General features: G+C 39.1%; 1 protein-coding gene across 2 annotated transcripts in view; it reads left to right on the forward strand.

The window, feature by feature from the left end:
* The first annotated feature begins 1,494 nt into the window (after window positions 1-1,494).
* TNFSF8 (TNF superfamily member 8) overlaps window positions 1,495-20,010 on the forward strand; it is a 38,182-nt gene continuing 19,666 nt past the window's right edge. The window contains exons 1-3 of one of the 2 annotated variants that reach the window (XM_020990623.2): window positions 1,495-1,830; window positions 2,024-2,088; window positions 13,606-13,648. In XM_020990623.2, coding sequence (XP_020846282.1) covers window positions 1,824-1,830; window positions 2,024-2,088; window positions 13,606-13,648 — 115 coding nt within the window. In that variant the 5' untranslated portion in view covers window positions 1,495-1,823. Of the gene's footprint in view, window positions 2,089-13,605; window positions 13,649-20,010 lie in introns of both variants that reach the window. The other variant, XM_020990622.2, reaches the window with a different exon arrangement.

Below are 20,010 nucleotides of genomic sequence, written 5' to 3' on the forward strand. Positions count from 1 at the left end.
GAGGCATTCAACAGTCATGTATCAACTCCACTTAAGTTATTAGGTGTTCTTAATCTGAGGTCCATGAATTTGGGTTGCTTTTTTTTGTTGTTTTACAAATATATTTCAATATAACTGGTTTCTTTTGTAATCCCATATAATTTGTTTTATGTATTTAAAAACATTATTCTGAAAAGGGGTCCATAAGCTTCACCAGACTGCTAAAGAGGGAGATCCAGACCACAAAAAAAGGCTAATAACCCCTGCATTATAGCTGAGGAAATCATGCTTCACCCACTAGACTATATGGGCTGTTTCTGTATTATCTGGTGAAAGTACATCAATTGTTAAAACTTGGGACCTAGATAGATGTTTTCCATGTAGGTAAAATAGGTGATTAGGTCATATGTGGCCTTCTTTCCAATCATGTTATTCCTTTGACATCTCAGTATGGCAAGCACCAAATGAAACCAATAGGCCTTGTTTAGTACAAAAAATGTGAAGGTACTGCTGCTTAATTTGGCTGATAGCAGACTCAATAACTCCAGATAAATTGTTCAGGTGATTTTTCAGTCAGCTAGTTTTATTGGTCAATAGTACTTGTTAAGACCTTATTCTAGAACACAATATATTAAACCTAATCCCCAAGATATTTTTTTTAGAATTCTTTCACAGAACTTCAGAATCAGAATGGATCTTAGATATCACTTATTCCAATCCCTTCATAAAGAAATAAGTCCCAGAGAAGGAAAGGGATTGATTCATAGTGAATTAGTGACTGAGCCAGACCTAGAACTCATGTCTTCTGACTCAGTCCAGTAACCTTGTACACAGGGTACCCCTTTCTATCCTTCCAAAAGCCTCAGAAGGATTTTGTCTATTCGTTTTATAGATTTGAAACTGAAAGGGCCCTTAGAGAATATTTAGCCAACCCCTCTCATTTTTCAGCTGAGGATACTGAGACTCAGAGAGGTTCAGTGATTTACCCAAGATCACACAGATACTAAAGTAACAGAGGTGGGATTAAAACCCAGGTCCTCTTACTCCATATACAAGACTGTTTCTCACTATTCCAATCTACCTTTTAAGAGAGAGATCCTACAAAGGGACAGACAACTATATACATAGAGATATATAGTTATAGCCACATACATCAAGATAGATAGCTATATACATACTTATAGCTATATACATAAATATAGATAGACATATAGATAGATAAAGGGGGGAGAGAGAGAGAGAGAGAGAGAGAGAGAGAGCCAATTTTTAACCATAGGCAATAATATTAGTAAAACTAATTCATTTCAGTTATAGGATAACAAAATATAGATAGATATAGATATAGATAGATATATAAAAGGAATCTCATTCTACCCCATCATTTTACAGATTAGGAAACTGGGACCCAGTGAGAGGAAATAACTTGCCCAAATCCAGCCTTCCTGACCCCCAAACAGATGTGGGCTTTCTGGGTAGGTAACTCTTTTAAGTGGAGAACACCGTGCAGAAATGACTCTCTGGAAGAAGAAAGCATTAGCTGAAGCACTAAGCTGCCACCACTGGTGACTATAAGTGAAACACAAGTCACTCCACACAGCTTCACACACAAAGAGAGCCGGGGGTGAGATTGCTTCCCACTCGCCTTCTGACATCAGACCCTTTCGATGTAGCTCACCGGACAACGAGCAAAATCCTTGGCAAGAAAATGAATCTCTTTCTCCCATCACCTGCTGTCTTTCACTTCACGCCCCCAGAGAGGTCTTTCTTCATTCGACAAACAGTGAAGATTTTTTTTCCAGTCACATGATCCAGGATGAAGGGGGAAAATCCTACTTGGAACAGACATGGCCTGTGAGTCTCAACAGATCAAGGGCGATAAGGTGTGAGGTGGAGGGGGGTGGTATATAAAGAATGTCTTCTGTACCACGGCAAACGTCCCTCCACCAACTGAATGCTTCTCTTGGGGCAGCCATGAATGTGTCTGAAGGCACAGTCACAAGCCACCTCAGGGCCACTAGCCGGACTTATTTTTATTTCACCACAGCTACCCTGGTTCTGTGCCTCATCTTTACTCTGGCGACTATAATGGTCTTAGTAGTTCAGAAGAAGGTAAGTCAATGGCATCCTCTCCCCCTTCCTGTCTTAACTTTTGTTTTGTTTTGTTTTGCTTTGTTCTTCCTGGAGGTATTCTTTGAAAAACCCAATAAATTATTTGAGATAAACAGTAACAACTCAGAGAGAAAAGAGGAACCAGACTCTGGCTAAATCATTTGTTTGGCATGGCCACACTTTTTCGGGTAGTTCCTCAAATGTTTCAGAGAGTTAGGGGAAAGAAGCCCACAGACAACAAGAAATGCATGGTGGAAGTCAGGTTGTCAGTAAGCTTTTAAAAAAAAAAGCTCCCAACATAGAACTCACATCATGGCAGGAAGCTATGAGCGCAGTCAACATGATATCATAATCATACACTTGTCTTCTGTTCCAAAGACATGGCCCTCAGTTTCAAAATAAGTCGCATTTAAATGTTCCAAATGGTAAATCCAAAAGTTGATTCCTCTCTAAGAATGTAAGCTCCAAGAATGCATGGTCGGGGCAAGAATACCAATTACTCCCATTTCTCTGTCATGTTAAGGTATTTTCTTCACAATAACTCTGTGACAGAGTCAGTACAGATACTAGAGTTTTTCCCTTATTTTATTGACAAGAACCTGTAAGACAGAGAAGTAAGATGCTCATGGTCACATTCATAGGGAAGACAGGCAAAGACACCCCTGGGAGCTGAGGTGGACAAAAGGCTTTACATGAATGTTTCGATGTTGGACCATCCTAGTGTGAGAAGGGCTATCTCGAATGCTCACTTTGAGGCCCATCCTTGAAAGCTCCTCCATTCTCCCTACCACACCCATCCCTCTCCCCCAAAAAAGTGCTTCTTAACAACAAAGTAGATGGAATGTTCCCTCAAGACTTCCTCAAAAAACATGACAATTATCAATGGCAGTAGTGGAAGTTGTACTATGTACTAGTAGCAGTACTATGCAATTTGGGGGCTCAAATGACCTTGACATAATGACCTGAGTTTCCCTCTACTTAGAACAGAGAATGTGTGAGCCAGAAAAATTATTAAAATATGGAATGTTCAAACCTTGAAACACTCAGGCTGGAAAAGACTTTAAAGATTACCCGGTTCAATCTCCTTATTTTACAAATTAGGAAACTGAGGGTCAGATACTAAAAGTAACTTGCCCAAGGGTCAAATCACTTATTCATGTGAAAGTCAGGATTATAACAAGGATCTCTTAACTCTAAGTACAGAGCTCTTCTGATTTCATTTCAATCAAAGGCACTGAGGCTCCTACATTTAGCAACTAGGTAAGCACAGACAAATAATTTAGTCTCTTGGAGCCTCAGTCTTCTCATCTATAAAATAGGAATCACAGACTCTCAAAATAAGAGAAGATCTTAGGGGTTATCAAGTCCCATGCATATTTAAAGAGAAATCCCCTTTAGGGAGAAGAAATATGTGCCTTACCTACCTCACAGGACTTTGAGGAAAGGGCTTTGTTAACCCTAGGATGCTACATAATTGTGGTCTACCACTCCCACCACAACTACTATTATTATGGAATTACAAACTCCACAGCATTTAATAAGCTCCTACTATGTGTCAGAACACATTGCTCTAGTAAGTGAAATAACAAAAGTAAAAGTTAAGCAGTCCTTGTTCTAGAGAAGTATACAGTCTAGCAGGGAAAGATAACATGTATAAATATTGCTATCTACAAAAATGATTTGGGGGGAGGGCACTAACCACTAAAGTAGGGGCCAAACATTATTAATAACAGAGGAAAAAGTTACGAACTATGAGTTCAAAGCATGATTCTTGTAAAAGAATCTTCCAAAGTACTTTTCATTAGTATTGATAAAACTAAAATCAAAGCAAACCACAGCATGGTCATCATTACGTGCTTCATAGGTCATTATTTTAGAATGCGTTAAGGTAATTCTGGTTTTATGAAATGTTCTTGTTTTACTGAGCAGAACATGATACACAAATGGCCAGATAGTCCATTACCATCCAGGACAAAGGACTGAAAGTTTCTTAAAAATCAACTGCCTGTGGCCAAACCTCATTGTCAGTCTTTGGGAGTCAGGAGCCCAAGCTAGATGTAAAAACTCATTTCAAAAACACAAGCAAACAAAAAGGGACAACTAGGTGGCTCAGTGGATAGAGCACTGGCCCTGGATTCAGGAGGACCTGAGTTCAAATCCAGCCTCAGACACATAACACTTACTAGCTGTGTGACCCTGGGCAAGTCACTTAACCCCATTGCCTAGCCAAAAACAACAACAAAAAAACCTCATTTCAAGTATTGATTTTAATGTATCTGGCTTGGTTAAAGGTGGTAGCAAATCCCAAATAAAGTTAGATTCCAATCTGTGAGGAAATGACACATTATTTTTTACTTTGAAAGCAGCTTTCTCTGTATTGAGGATTTCAAAATACTCTAAATAGGTTATTGATCAATTGTGAAATAATTAATATCTATTCTCACACATCAATGGCCATAGCAAAACAAAAAAAAAATGAAGCAGCCCTTAAGTAGCTTTTTTTTGCATAGATTATATGCAATATAATAGGTGGTAATATTTTACTAATGGGCCCAGATGTTATATCACAATAACAATGTAAATAAGTAGGCAGTTGTTGAGAGAGATATTTTAACTAGGGATATATATATCCAAATGGGACAATGCCCTCAAATGTCCTAATGTGGCTTCATTCTTAAGCCATTGCCACTATATGTGCTTTCTACTTGGAAGTATAAATGGATTAGAAAAGCTGATTACATGACTGGGCACATTTTTATTTCCTTCCCAGAGAAGTTTCACCTGCTTAGGCTGAAGGACTTTTAGATGGACAACACAATAAGGCCATGCCAGACTTGAAAGTCTTATTCAGGTGCTTACAGACTAACTGAAAAAATAGGTCATGCACACACCTCCTAACAATACAGATCATGTATATAGGTAACAATACCCTCAGTAATGTATGCAGGGAGTCAAATTTGCAATACCAATTTCTTGAGTGGTTCAGAGGAAGGAGAAATCTGCAAAATGAGCTAGAGAGGTCAGGAAAAGCTACAAAGAGGAATTAAAACTTGAAATGGTAGTATTTGAATAAGCTTTCAAAAATGTAGTCATGGATAATTAGGTAATTAAATAATGTATTAAATAATGTATTACAAGGGAAAGAACATCTATGAAAGAAATGTATAAAAATATTTTCTAAAATAAACTGGACCTATAGTGTTAAAATCTATTGTACTGTATTCTCCCCATTGAGGAAGAGGCTTAGATAGAGAGAAGACTATCCAGGTAGACATTTTATTTTGCCCTTAGGGACTGGTGGTCCAGCAACATAATCCTTTCAATACACCTACCTGTGAATCTACTTTAAGAGCAGAGCTAACCTCAGCTTGACTCCAACCCAATCCATCCTCAATCTAATTTTATGTCCTTATTAAACAATATAACAAGGATGAGGAATAGACTTCATGAATTAGGACCCAAAAGCTGCTTAGTGTGTCCTGAGCTGCTATCAACAACTAACCACCTATTTCCTGATCCATGGATGGGTTCGGGGAGGGGGACATATGACAGGAAAAGACTATTCATTTTCAATAAGTATGACTTATTTGCAAGAGAAAAGAGGGGGGAAGGAGGGGGAAGGAAGGTGAAGAGAGAGAGAAAGAGAGAGAAGAGAAGAGAAGAGAAGAGAAGAGAAGAGAAGAGAAGAGAAGAGAAGAGAAGAGAAGAGAAGAGAAGAGAAGAGAAGAGAAGAGAAGAGAAGAGAAGAGAAGAGAAGAGAAGAGAAGAGAAGAGAAGAGAAGAGAAGAGAAGAGGGGACCCAAGCAAATGGGAAGAGGATGAGAGAGAGATTGTCAGAGGCAGAGATATTGACCCAGAGAAAGAAATTGCTATAAACAGGAAGTTTGACCTGGAGGAAAAAAAGAAATATTGACAGAAGAGGAAAAAGCCAGAGCAATTAATATCAAAAGACTGAGAAAGAAACCAATTTCCTGATGAGGGAGACAGAGTAGGGATAAAATACAGCATTTGAAGGAAGGAAACAATCATAAATCTGGAGTCCTGAGTTGAAATTATAATAGTTCTCATTTGTACAGAACTTTAAAGTTTACAAAGCACTTTCCTCAGGACAACACCATGAGGCAGGCAGTGTACAGTATAAGTATTCTTATTCCTATTTTGTAGGTGAGGAAACTGAGTCTCAAGAAGTTTAAATGGTTTACTCAGGGTCACACAGTATTTTCAGACCCAGGCTTCCCAAAGCCCAACTCCACTCTTTTCTCCTAACGTAGTGAGTAAGCTGTCTCTTCCCTTCTCTGGGCCTCAGCTTCCTCCTCTGAAAAATAAAGGGATGGGCTAGAAGGTCTCTAAGGACACTGCCAAAGTTATCAATATACTTCTCTCAATCGTCCCGAACCTTACTTGAATGGAGTGAAGAATGGACAACAGTCAATTAGCTGCTGGCAGGGGGAACGCAGCCCTTACCTTGGATAGTACATACTAGGGCCATGGCTGGAGCAGGGGAAGCCCACTGCTACATGGTTCCTAGGGTACCCTTTGAGATGTCATAATACACTAAAGAACTGTATTGTCTCCTATAAATGCAACTGGGCTCTTCCTATACTTGCTCCATGGCCTGTCCTTTGGGTGAGAGGAAGGAAGTATGTATGCAAAAGTATTATTAGCAAAAAAGGAGAAGGGCAAGCAAGTAGAGGGATATTGATTTTCTTATTTGCATTTGTAATGGGTTTTCAATGCTGATTTTAAACAATTTTGTTTGTTTGTTTTTTGTATAATCCAGTTAGCACTTTCTCTAACAAAACTAATTCAAGTCATTCTGGTCACAGAGGGCTGAATCCATTTATCACAGAGATCCCAAACTGTCTAACAATAACAATAATTGTTGCCCTGCTTCCAGAGCTCTTTCCTTTGTATCACACTTTTGCAATATTTTTCAGTAACACTAACTATACCCCACAAAGAGTAAGCATCAACCTTTAGGACACGGGTTCCAAACACAAACTGTTCTTTTCAGAAGAACCTAGGCCCTAAAAAGTCATGTTTATATATCAAAGTACAGCCCTGAACTCAACAGCACTTTATCTGTAAAATGAAGATAATAATTGTATCTACCTCATATAGTCATGAGGATCAAATAAGATAATACATAGAAATTACTTTGTAAAGCTTAAAGGACTATATAAATGCTATTATTGTTGTCATTCTCATTATTATTAGCTAAGGATGGACAGGAATGAGGTTGGGCCAGTACCTGCTGTGACATCTCCTATAATCAGTGGTTATATTGATTGTCTAAATTCTCATTTAAAAAAAAAGGAAGCATTTGAATCTAATTGCATCTTTCTGCAATTGGAGATACTGAGCCAAGCTGTTGCAATATCTCTGCTATACCCTTAAAAAGAGATTTACCAGTAAAAAGGAACTTTCAAGGCTTTCAAGTGACTAGGGTCATAGAAATAGAGTTGGAACAGATCTTCATCTAGTTCAATTCTCTCACTTTTTCAATTAAGGAAACTGGGGCCAAAAGAGGTTAAGTGACTTAGGCAATAAGCAGTGGATTCAGAATTTGAACCCAGGTCCCTCTGACTCTAAAAATTATATCATAATGCAGAGTTATAACTAGCCAGAACTGTAGCTGGGGCAAATTTAGCATAGGGGCAGGAGGGAGAGGAGTAGGCAAGGGTTACAGCAGTCTTACAGAGAACACAGCCTCACCAGGTAGGGGTTGGGGTTTAAGGTTACTTCAGGAATAGGGCATGACAACTATTGGACCTGAGGAGTAATCACAGCACATGACGCTACAATACTCTCAGTCAAGGGTCAGGGGCTATGGTGGCATTGAAGGAAGAAGGGTTTCCCCTTGCTCTGCCACCAAACGTTGAGACCCTGGAAAAAGCTCCATTTGCCCTCTGATAGTCACAGCACTGTTGTGTTACATGACATTTCTGAATAAGACTTGAAGGGAAGCCACATAGGGAACCCTGATATAATAGGCTGTGAGCATTATCTTGTGTAGTCCAAAAGGGTGAATGGAAAATACATTACTAAGACAAAGATGACCTATGCTGGTGACAGCTCTGCCTCTACTATGCTCCGTAGCCCTGAATAAATTCTACAGGCATCTACCCACAATGAGAGGTTAAGTGACTTGCTCTGAGTCATAGAGTCATATGTCAGAGGATAGACGTTTATCTGGGGCTTTTTAAAGGAGGTTATACTAGACAATTGCAAAGGTTTTGTTTTATTTCATTTTTAGTGGGTCTAATATTCTACAAGTTAGGTTCTAAGGACATTTCCATCTCTAGTTATTCATGATCCTAGGATTCTATTAAACACCAAAATAAAATCTTAATTCATTCCTTCATTTATCCTAGAAGCAGCTAAGTAGCTCAGTGGATAGACTGCTGAGCCTGGAGTCAGGAAGCCTCAGATACTTAATAGCTGTGTGACTCTGAACAAGTCATTTAATCTCTGTCTGCTTCAATTTTCTCATTTGTAAAATGGGGATAACCCTATATCACAGGGTTAGTTGTGAGGATCAAATGAGGTAATGCTGATAAGCCACCTAACACAGTGCCTGGCACATAATAGGCACTTAACAAATGCTAACTCAAAGGCTTACAAAGTGATCATGGGAAATCATTTCATCTCCCCATCTCACTTGCTCATTTGTAAAACTTGGAGGAAAATAACTTGCATTACCAACCTCACAGGTCTGTTATAAGTAAAGCTCATTAACATTAAAGGATTATATTAGAATGAGTTTTTGCTATCTTCAGGAAGAGAATGATGACCATCGGCCCATTGATACTGAACAGAACAAGAGATTGGATGAGATGGCCTTAGACCTTTTCATTTTTATCCATTAGAAATTCCTTTAGCTAAGAGATTAGACCACATGCATTCTCCAGGTCCCTTCCACTCTCAAGGATGTCAGTACATGACACTGTACCCTAACTCACCCCTAAAAGTCTCCCAAAAGTGGGGGGATGGGAGGTACTTAAAGAAATTGGCTTAGTTACAAATTACATGTGTTGAACTATTGCAATTAATGAGTCAACAACCATGTTCTTATAAAATTAGCCACCAGTGTGAATTACCTGAAAAGTCTATTTGCTTTTGTTCTGAAGATGGTGGAAGGAAGCATAGTGATAACTCTGGCGGTGTCCTTAGAAACCTTCTAGCCCATCCTTTCATTTTTCAGAGGAGGAAACTGAGGCCCAGAGAAGGAAAGCAACAGCTCACTCACTAGTTTAGGAGAAAAGGAGAGTGGAGTTGGGTGTTGGGAGGCCTGGGTCTGAAAATACTGTGACCCTGAGCAAACCATTCTAACTTCTTTGAGCCTCAATTTCACCACCTATAAAATAAGAATGAGAATACTCACACTGCACACTGTTTACCCCATAGCACCTTTAAGTGCTATAAAAATGTGAACTATGTGGCACAGTGGATAGAGCACCAGGCGTGGAATCTGGAAGACCTGAGTTCAAATCTAGTCTAAGATAATTCACTAGCTGAGTGACCCTGAGCAAGTCACTTAATCCTGTTTGCCTCAGTTTCCTCATCTGTAGAATGAGCTGGAGAAGGAAATGGCAAACCACTCCAGTATCTTTGCTAAGAAGACTCCAAATGGAGTGTCAGACATGACCAAACAACCGAACAACAACAATTACAATTTGAACTCGGGTCTCTAGACTTGTGATTGTTCCTTTCCCTTCCTTCCTTCCTTAAAATACTAAATGAAAGAGAATTCTGTCATGTACAGAATCAGGTCATGTATCTGTACCAGTGAGTGCACATCAATGAGAGACTGGGGAGATCTCAAAAGGTCCTGGCTTTTACTTTATTTCAATGAAAATAAATTGAATCATAAAATGTTAGAGTTGGATCAAACCTTAGAATGTTAGAAAACAGAACATGGATTTAGTAGAGCTGGAATGGCCTTTGGAGATCATCTAGTCAAGATGCCTTATTTTATAGGTGTGGATGCAGAGATGCTAGCTAGAAGGTCACAGAACCTCATGATCTAGAGCTGGGAAGGATCCGAGGGGTCATCAACCTGCCTGAAGTCACACACGAAGTGAATCAGTGGCAGAGCCATGAGACCTGTGATCCCTTCTAAGAACTCTCTAAAAAACCACACTGCTACTGTTTATGTCTGTGCCTCCAACAGGCCCTTTCTCATTCAAAAGCAAACAGCCCTGAGAGGGATAACAGATTAAACTCCCCCTCCCCCCCCGTCCCTGTACTGAACACAGTGTTCTGTACATATTAAGTGTACAATGGGCTTTTCTGAATTGAACTGAATTCACTTTCCCCATCATTAGCACCTTCCAAATGAATAATTTACCAAAGAACAGACTACCATCTTTGAAATCAAACAGCAGGAGCCTGAGGGAATAATAGGACGTAGAGTAGCTAAAGAAGAAGTGTCCAGAAGTTAGCTAGAATTTCATTCATTGTCTACCCACTCCATTGTACTAGTAAAAAGGCAGTGTCAGCTGCTTATAATATCACCCACTTGTTGTTTCCAGTAACTTCCAAAAAGAAATCTATCAGTTGGTGAAGTTAGTTCATAGAATCATAAACTCTCTAAGGGACCTCAAAGGCCATCTACTCAACATTTTTTCTCTCCTGCCTATATTTCATGGATGAGGAGAGACTGAGGTGCAGAAAGGAGAAGGACTCATGAAATCATAGCCTCAGAGTTAGAAGAGGCTGTCCTGCAAAATCTACCTTTATACTCAGGTCATCCAATATCTGCTAGAAGACTTTCTTGTATTTTTTTAATTAACAAGCATTTTTTCTCTCCTTCCTAGGCCCCCTCATTTGAAAAAAAAAAAAGGAAAACAAAAACAAAACACTTATATCAAACATGCATATTCAAGCAAAGAAATCCTCTGCTGGCCATGTCCAAAAAACAGTGTGTCTTATTCAACATATTTAGGCCATCACCTTTCTGTCAGAAGATAGGTAGCATTCTTCATTATCAATCCTCAGGAATCATAGTTGGCCATTGCATTGACAAGAATTTTTAAGCCTTTCAAAGTTTTTCATTTTCACAGCATTAGGACAGGAAGCTTGCTGCTTTATGAGGCAGTCCATTGCATTGCAGGAAATCTGTGATTATTTTTTTTAGAAAGATCATCCTTTTATATGGTGGGCTTATAACTTGCTGCCCATTGGGACTGGTTCTACCTATTAGAACTACGAGGAACAAATCAGCCCCTTCTTCCACAGGACAGTCCTTCAAATATTTGAAGACAGTGGCTTACTTTAATCTTTTCTAGTCATTCCTGAACTGTATTTAGATACCATCATGGGCAGAGAGTGGCTACTTGGCACAGTCAGGGGCAGCAAGAGAGCTAAAGTCAAATTCTGTACAAATCCTCTTTTCCCAAATGACTCTCCTTCTCAGGACATACCACCTGGTATCTCTTTGCCTCTTTTCCTTTCAATAACTAGGAACGTTCGACAGCCTCAGATTCTAAATCCCAAAAACTTTCCCTTACCAAGCATTATCCCTTCTTGTTTGATGGCAAGCTGTGCTTAATTCAACCACAAGAATGGTTTTATATCTGTAATTAATGAATCTCATACAGGAAGCATGGATAGGATTTTCAATTTGATGTGTTTTAGGTTTTGACCCATGTGGCTACTTCCCTCCACCAATAAAGACCATGACTTAGTAAAGACAGTGACCAATTGGAGCATGGCCAGAGGAAAGTGACTAGGACAATAAGGAAACTCACTAAGGTCCCTTCCAGTTCTAGATCTATGATCCTATGAAACTGAAGGTCATACTATGTGGGGACTAGTTGAAGGACCTGGGGATATTTTGAGTGCATAGGGTCATAGATTTAGGTTTGGAAAGTGACCTTAGAGGCCATTGAGCCCAACATCTTCATTTTGCATATGAGGAAACTGAGACTGGGGATGCAAAGTGATTTGCCCGAAGTTATACAGGTTGTTAAATATCAAAGGAAAAGAAAATAATGCTTTGGTGGTAAGGGCAAGGATTGGTGAACAGTACAGTGATAATTGTCTTTCAGTATTTGAAGGACTATCAGGGCAAAGAGAGATTCTATTAATTCTGCTTGGTTCCATGTGGCAGAACTAAATACTGAACAAGGACTTGAGTTGTAGAGTGGCTGATTTAGGCTTGAAGAAAGGGAAAAAAAATCCTCTGGCCATCCTCCAGTTTGTCAATGTCCTTGCTAAATCACACTCTGCATTATTAGTAGGAGCACCCACATTTATCAAAAACTGGATCTTTCAAGGTATCAGAGTGAGAATCTGGGTGCTTGTTATCCAGAAGTAGAATGAACTATGGTGAGTTTCTCCAAATCAGAGGTCTTCTAAAAGATGCTAGTTGCCCCCCTTGGGGATTTTAAAGAGACTCCCATTCAGTTAAGGATTAAACTAGAAAGCCTCTGAGATTCCAACCAACTCTGAGTTTTTGGAATTCTGTGAATTCTTTAAGAGTTGACAAGGTTAAAAAAAATACATAATCTAATTGGGCTACCTTGCCAAGTGTACTTGAACCCAGCTGTACTGATCCTCAAAACAGATGCACATCTCATCCTTGGGTCTATATGCATAGGTGACTGGGGCTTGGTTTCACCCAAAATTTTGAAGAGTACGAAACTTAAAATAATAATTTTAAAAGATTGTGCCAGTTTTAAATGTTTTGCATTTTCATTCTGATAGCACTCATACTAATTCAACTACACAGGGGAAAAAACTGAGCTTATTATCTAGTTAGCAAGAATAAGCAAGTAAAATTGGAAGGTATCAGATGGTCCACTTACTCTCTAAAGTGTAGAGTCTACACACATATACCCTCCCAAGCAGCCACACCCCAGGTGAGCTCCTTCTCTGTTCAACTCAGCCCAATCTACCCCAGAGGTCCAAGGTTTATTGTCCCTAGGACTCCCATAAGAGGCTGATCCAGGAGGTTTCCTGTCATTATGAAGAACTGGACTTTCTCCCCATGGCTTAACATCCTAAGGTGTCTATTATGAGACCAGTGTTGGGGGGGGGGGGGGAGGTCACCTTTCTTGCTCAACTAAATTTGTCTTAATTATTTTTGTCATATCTTTACATTATGAATTATAAAATCATTTGAGGCCATTATAGGTGCAGGGGGTATTTTCTACTACCTTGCCTAGGTCCAATCAAAATTGCTCACAACAACTCTGCTTACATTCAGATCCTTGCCAACACATCAGAGTTTGTGTCCTATTAACTCAGCACCTTTGACCTCACAGTCAGTCACCTCCAAAACACAAGGCATAAGTGAAGGAGGTTAGCAGAGGCCAAGTGGGACAGCTTGACATAAAAGGACTTGATCAGTCTGAAACCTCCTGGTTGTCCAAAAGCATAAGGGTATTCCTATTAAAGGACACACATCAGAGGAAGAAAGCACATTTAAAGCAAGATACAGTACTTTAAAGGAAGCATGTAATATTAAGTTTGAATTGCATTTTTCATTCCTGTCTTCTTTTCTTCCTTCAGGAACCCATCCCACAGCCACCTGACAAGTTCCCCCTTATAGGAGGTAAGACTTTGAAATTAATCATGAATGCTTCAGTCGCTTGACTTGTTATAAAATTTTGTTGCTTGACTGTCAGAAGAGAAAAAGTGAAAGTCTTCAACAAACCCACATCCTGGTATAGGTTGGTCAGAGGGCTGGCCTTCTATGCTTAGGATGGGACTTGAGGGACCAAAGAGCAATGGCTCCCACTAATAGCTGTTTCTAGTGAAAAGACTGGACCTAGAACCAGAAAATAGATGTTTGAGTCCTCATTTTGCCACTTGCTAACCATGAAACCTTAGGAAAGTCACTTTAGCTCTCTGGGCCTCAGTTTTCTCTGCTGTAAAATGAGAGAAGTGTGTTAGATCATCTATAAGTCTCTTTCCACCTCTGATATTCTGGGTTTTAAGATAAGGTCTCCATATACCAACTGTTAAAACACAAATACTATTTGTCATTAGGTCCTTAGAATGAATCTTTATCTGATAGCAAGTTGTTAGCTTTTCAAAGCAAGACTAAGGCTCTAAGAAAGTGACAGATAGTTAGCCAGTTACTAAAGCATTTATTAAGCTCTTAGTATATACCAAGTGCAAAGGATATAAGGAAATGCAAAAACATGGTCCCTTCCTACAAGAAGCTTGAATTCTAAAAGATTAAAGAATACATAAATAACCATAAATATACAAGATAGAGACAGAGACCAACTAAAATTTGGTGGGGGGATGGGGGTAGGGGGAGGTAGAACACAGTGACTAGGAGAGCAGGTCTTTGTGGAACATTGCGATAGGGCACTCTGGAGAGAGGGGTCAGAACCAGGGGTGAGAGATATGGGAAAATGCCAACATCAAATCTAACCAGCTTCATTGTTCTGCCAAAGGTATTAAGATTACAGGGCCCACTAGCCAGAGAGTGATTTGAGTAATGTTGCCTTAGTCCAGACACTCTTTTGTATTAAAGAAGCTATTTCTCTACCAGTGTCCAGAAGCCCCTTGAAATAGTCAATGCAAATTTATCACGTCTAATATAGCAATTCTTCCAGAATGCAAATTAAATAACACAAGGACAAATCTGCCTCTCCTTTGCAAAAGAAGGATAAAAATAACAGGTTATACTAATTTAGAACGTTATATCTGACATTTCATTTTATCCTTACAACAACCATTTGAGATAGGTAAGGAAATACCGTTAACCTCATTTTACAAATTAAAAAAACAAAACTAAAAAGGTAAACATGACTTCATCAAGTACATTAGTAACAATGCTGGAGACTCACACCTAGCTCTCCTTATTCCTGGACCGGTTCTCTTCTCATTATGTCAACTCTGTGTTTCTGCTAGGTGATTGAAATTCCATCTGTTTTTTGCCACATAGCTTTCTGTGTTTTATAGCCAATTATTGGCCCAAGAAACCCCCTGACACATAGATGAGTAGGCATCCCACTTTAACATTAAGCCCCAAGGAGGCTTTCTGTGTGTGCTAATGGAGGAAAAAAGCCAAAGAACAATCCAAAGAAAAATAAAAGCACATCCTTCATCTACTATAGTTTTATCCAAGAAAAGCTTATGCAAGGAACTATCCTACTTGCAAAGCCTCAGAAAAGAGGGAATTTACCACTCAGTGGAGCCCACTATGGTGAGCTCATTAGTGGACCTTGCCAGGCTCTTTTCAAAGCATAAAATCATCATTGGGAATGCCAGAGGACAGACCTAAAACTCTCTAGGGAACCCTCAACCTTCACACTGATGTAAATTCTCTGCCCACACAATACTCAGAAACAGCAAATATTGAGCACACCAACTGAGGTAGGAGTTTTTGTTCATACAAAAAAGAAAAAAAAAAGATGATGAAATGTGATGAGCCATCATTACAGGAAAACCACAAAAAGCAGAAGCCAAATATGCAGTGAAAGGATTTGTGTCCCAACAGAATCCTGCACTTTCCCTGCCCCCGGCCTAGTAGAATCAAAAATATTAGGGGTCATAAATCATTAGTATTAAACTCAAAAAAGTGAGCCATACATAAAAATCCCTATATTAAGACTTAGAAAAACACATATTAACATTATCTATGTTCTATTATATTTTTGTTTATTTTGTAATTAAATTAATTAAAATAAAAAGAAGGAATTAAATTAATTAAAATAATTTCATTTTAATCTGGTTTGGGCTGCTCTTGGGAGTGTTGTGGGCAGCTTCACGTTTGACACCAATACCTTAAAGCATAGAATATTAGGCAATAGACTTTGAGAGCTGATAGGTATCTTAGAATATTTGTGCCCAAAGTAACCCCAGAGCATGATATCTAAGAGCTGAAAAGAACCTTAGAACATAGATTATAGAAAGCTATAGAAAAGGCCTTAAAGCATACAGTGTTAGAGCCCAGAGGGACCATAAGATCATTAATTTAGAATTAGAAGGAACCTTAGAGGTTATTTAATCCAACCCTCTAATCGAACAGATATGTAAATTAAGGATTGTAAAGGTTGACTGCCTTGACCAGCATAATGCAGCCAGTGTCTGAGGAAGGGTTTGAAGTCAGATCTCCAGGGCTCTACCCACTATGTCATGCTGCCTCTCTATATGCCATAGCATACAGAATCTTAGAACTAGAAAATGTCTTAAAATACAGAATGTCAGAGCTGGAAGGAACCTTAGAGCATCAGTAGTGAAGGAGGGATGTGATATAATAGAAAGCATGGGATATTTAAAAAGTAATGAAGGATCTGTTGCTAGCTGTGTGACCCTGGGCAAATTATTTAGCCCATATGAGCCTCAATTTACTCATCTGAACACAAGGACAATAATGCCTATGGCATCTACCTAATGGAATTGCTATAAGGAGCAAATGAGATAATTTGCATAAAGCACTTTGCCAATATATAAAGGTCTATAATTATTAATGTCACTGTAGCTCAAAGGAACACATAAAATTCAAATGTAGAAGAAACCTTAGAACACAGGAATGTTGACCCAGAACCATGCTTAGAACATTGACTATTAGAGCTAAAAGGAACCTAGAAAAAATAATATGTTAGGACTAGAAGGGACCCTTAGAAAACCACCTAGTCTGACCCCTTTGCATCATAGAGGGGGATCATTGATCTTGAGCTGGAAGGGACTTCAGATTCCAGCTCATCCAACTGATTCTTTTTCCAAAGGAGGCTGATCCCAATGACTTGTCCAAGGTTACAGAGTCAGAGGCACAATTTTGAGTCCCTCTAGCCCCAGATTCAATGCTCTTTTCATTGTCCCTAGACAGGGGGATAAGTTGTTGAAGAAATAGCCAATTACTAAAAAAATTGTAAAAAGGGAGGGAGTAGAAATTACATACAAAGTTTAGAGTTGGAAAGAATGTGAAAGATCTTCTAGGCCATAAAGTCTTTGTTATTGTTATTGTTGAGTTGTTTCAGTTGTGTCTTATCCTTTGTGACCCTATTTGAAGTTTTCTTGACAATGATACTAGAGTGGTTTGCCATTTCCTTCTACAGATCGTTTTACAGATGAAGGAAACTAGGGAAAACAGGATTAAGTGACTTGCCCAGCATCATACAGCTAGTAAATGTCCCAGGCTGGATTTGAACTCAGGAACATGGGTCTTTTTGATTCCAAGCCCAGTATTATATCCACTGTGCCACCTAGTGGTCCCAGAGGAAGCCTAAGGTTTCTTATTGATTATTGAATTAACTTGGACTGAAGTTCAAGAACTTGTTTTTTTAACTATTTCAACAGAATCAATTTCCCTTCTACTCCTATGTATTTTATTTTATACATTTAGAAACATTAATGCAAAAAAGGGTCCATAAATGTCACCAGATTGCAAAAGGAGTCCATGACACAGAAAGATTAAGAATCTCTGATCCAGAACAATTCCTCATTTTGCTGATGAGAAGAACAAAGCCCAGATAGGTTAGTCAACTTGTCCAAAGTCACACAAGTAGCAAGGAGAGTGTGGATTCCTCTGACTCCAAAATCAACACTCTACCACATAACACTTCTCTAAGCGAGTGCTAGAACATAAAGTCAAGCCCTAATACAGCATATAAATCCAAGGCCACATGATAGTTATAGGAAATATGTTTGGATCCCTTATTCTACCTTCCTTTTAAAGACCTGTCAAGCTCTCCAGGAAAGGATGGGTTATTCTAACACCTCTGAAGCTGTAGTACTGTGTGCCCTTTAAAGTCATTCCCTCAGTGAATTAAAGACACCACCTGGTGGTATCCAAGGCAATGGGGAAACTTTAAATAGCACAAGGATAAAGAGTTTTAATGGAAAACAGAATCTCCGTCTCTCTATTCATCACCTTTCAACTTAATAGGAACCAGAAACTGTCCTTTCCCACCACTCTCAGGAAAGGACTAACAGAATAACAATCTCATGCCAAGGGCAAACATGAGATTACTGGAAAGCAACACCTTAAGCCCTACCAGGCCCCGACACCTGGAAAGCATATTATCTATCTGCCAGGTCTAGGACTGATGTATCATTGCAGAAGCCTGATGATTCCTGATTTGTGCCTTGGCAGGATCTGGTGGGTGGGCCTGAAATCATCTGTTGGCAGACTAGAAAGAATGAGCTTTTGAAGGTTAATTAAAGGCTTATATCTCAGATTGCTTTAACTTTCTCTTCAGTATTCAGCCTAACAGCACAGTCAATGAGAGATAAGAGAGCACCATTTCTTTCATTAAATCTTTTTTTCTAATAAGAAAGCTTTTAAAAAATAATTCACTTGAATCTCCATGTCTTGGAGTATTAGATTTTCCATAAATAGAGTAGATGGCTAAAATGTTCCCAGTTTTTGACCTGAGACTGTCCACGTCAGCTCTACAGAAATGCAAGTAGTAAAGAACGATCCTTCTTTGTGGTATACAGTAAATGTTAACAACTGGCTCTCCCAGAAAAAAAGTACATCCATTTAATCAGCAAATTTTTAGCCATTCTTCCTTTCTGACATTTCTTTCAACCATCTCTGACATCCCATTCCCAGGGTCTCCCCTTAGTCCAGACCTAATTAAAATGTTAGAATTAAGTAATACAAGAAAAGAGCAAGGTTTGATGTTTGAGGGCAAGGAGGGGCACGAATGAGAAGACAATTAATTTAACTTTTTTTAGCTAAAAAATGCAGATTTTGAAGTCATCCAGGAATATTCAGGTGATAATGGTAGGAACAGAGCTTAGGAGAAAAATGTATATTTGGAAATTATCCTCAGAGATTATTTTTGTGAAATTCTGATGATGGCACTGTCTAGACCAGGGGTGGGGACCTAGAGGGCCACATGTGGCCTCGAGGCTGCAGATTCTCCACCCCTGGTCTAGCTCAAAAACCTTCAATGGCTATAACAGTTATCTATGGAATGAAGTCCAAATGCTTTAATACAGAGGGGAAAATGTATATACAACACACTTTAATGTTTAATCTACATTACTAATAGTATCTCCATAATTTTCTCAAGTCTAGACAATTAAAAATAATAATAAATCAAGCCTTTATCTGCAGCATTTCCTGAATTCTGAGGTGTAAATTCTCACATTGAAAATTTAACCAAGCTGGCTTGAGCTGCTCCAACTCTGATCCTTCCTCACTTCTCTCATTGCATTTGCTTTTGAAAAGACAGACTGAAGATAGAAGTGATGCTGAGCCTTAGTTACTTACTGCAAAGCATCTTCCAGACAATTCAGGTTTCCCCTCCTCCTCCCCAATGGATACTATTGGCTCCAATATGCCAGGCTCCTCTTTATGGTCCTCACACAGGTGCCATAGAAATCGATAAGTATTAATAATTGCCTATTATGTGGGCATTGCATGGCATGGTGGCTAAGAGTTGTCTCAAAGACAAGAAGACCTGAGCTCAAGGCCCACCTTAGACACATATTACTTCTATGACCATAGAGAAATCATTTAACCTCTTAGGGTTCCAGGCAACTCCCTATGACTGTAAGTTGCAAAGAGGGTGCCCATCTGCATCAATAGAGTGAGTTCCCTCACCCTCTCCCTCAGAGAGCTATCTATGCCAATGAAATAATAGGTTCAGTGCTTGTCCACTGAATGTTAAATGCTATACTGGAGTCTGGGATTATAAAGACATAAATGACAGAGTCCCTGTCCATTCATTCTTGGATGAAGAGAAGGGAAAGAACAATACATATACATAAAAGTATATGGAAAATAAGCATGTACAAAATACAGGCTCTGCCAAAAGTCTCAGTGTACTGAAGCCCTACTGAGACTTTTAGGATACTCTATATATGCAAAACTAATATAAGGTATTTTTGATAGAAAGGCACTAATACTCATTTACCCCTTATCATCTTTGTTCATGCTTTCCACCCCGACATGAAATGCTCTCACTCCCCTTCATGTCCATTTCAAGGCTCCACTCAAGATGT

Source organism: Phascolarctos cinereus, unplaced genomic scaffold (genome assembly GCF_003287225.1).
Source record: "Phascolarctos cinereus isolate Bilbo 61053 unplaced genomic scaffold, phaCin_HiC Scaffold_2;HRSCAF=192, whole genome shotgun sequence".
NCBI lineage: Eukaryota > Metazoa > Chordata > Mammalia > Diprotodontia > Phascolarctidae > Phascolarctos > Phascolarctos cinereus.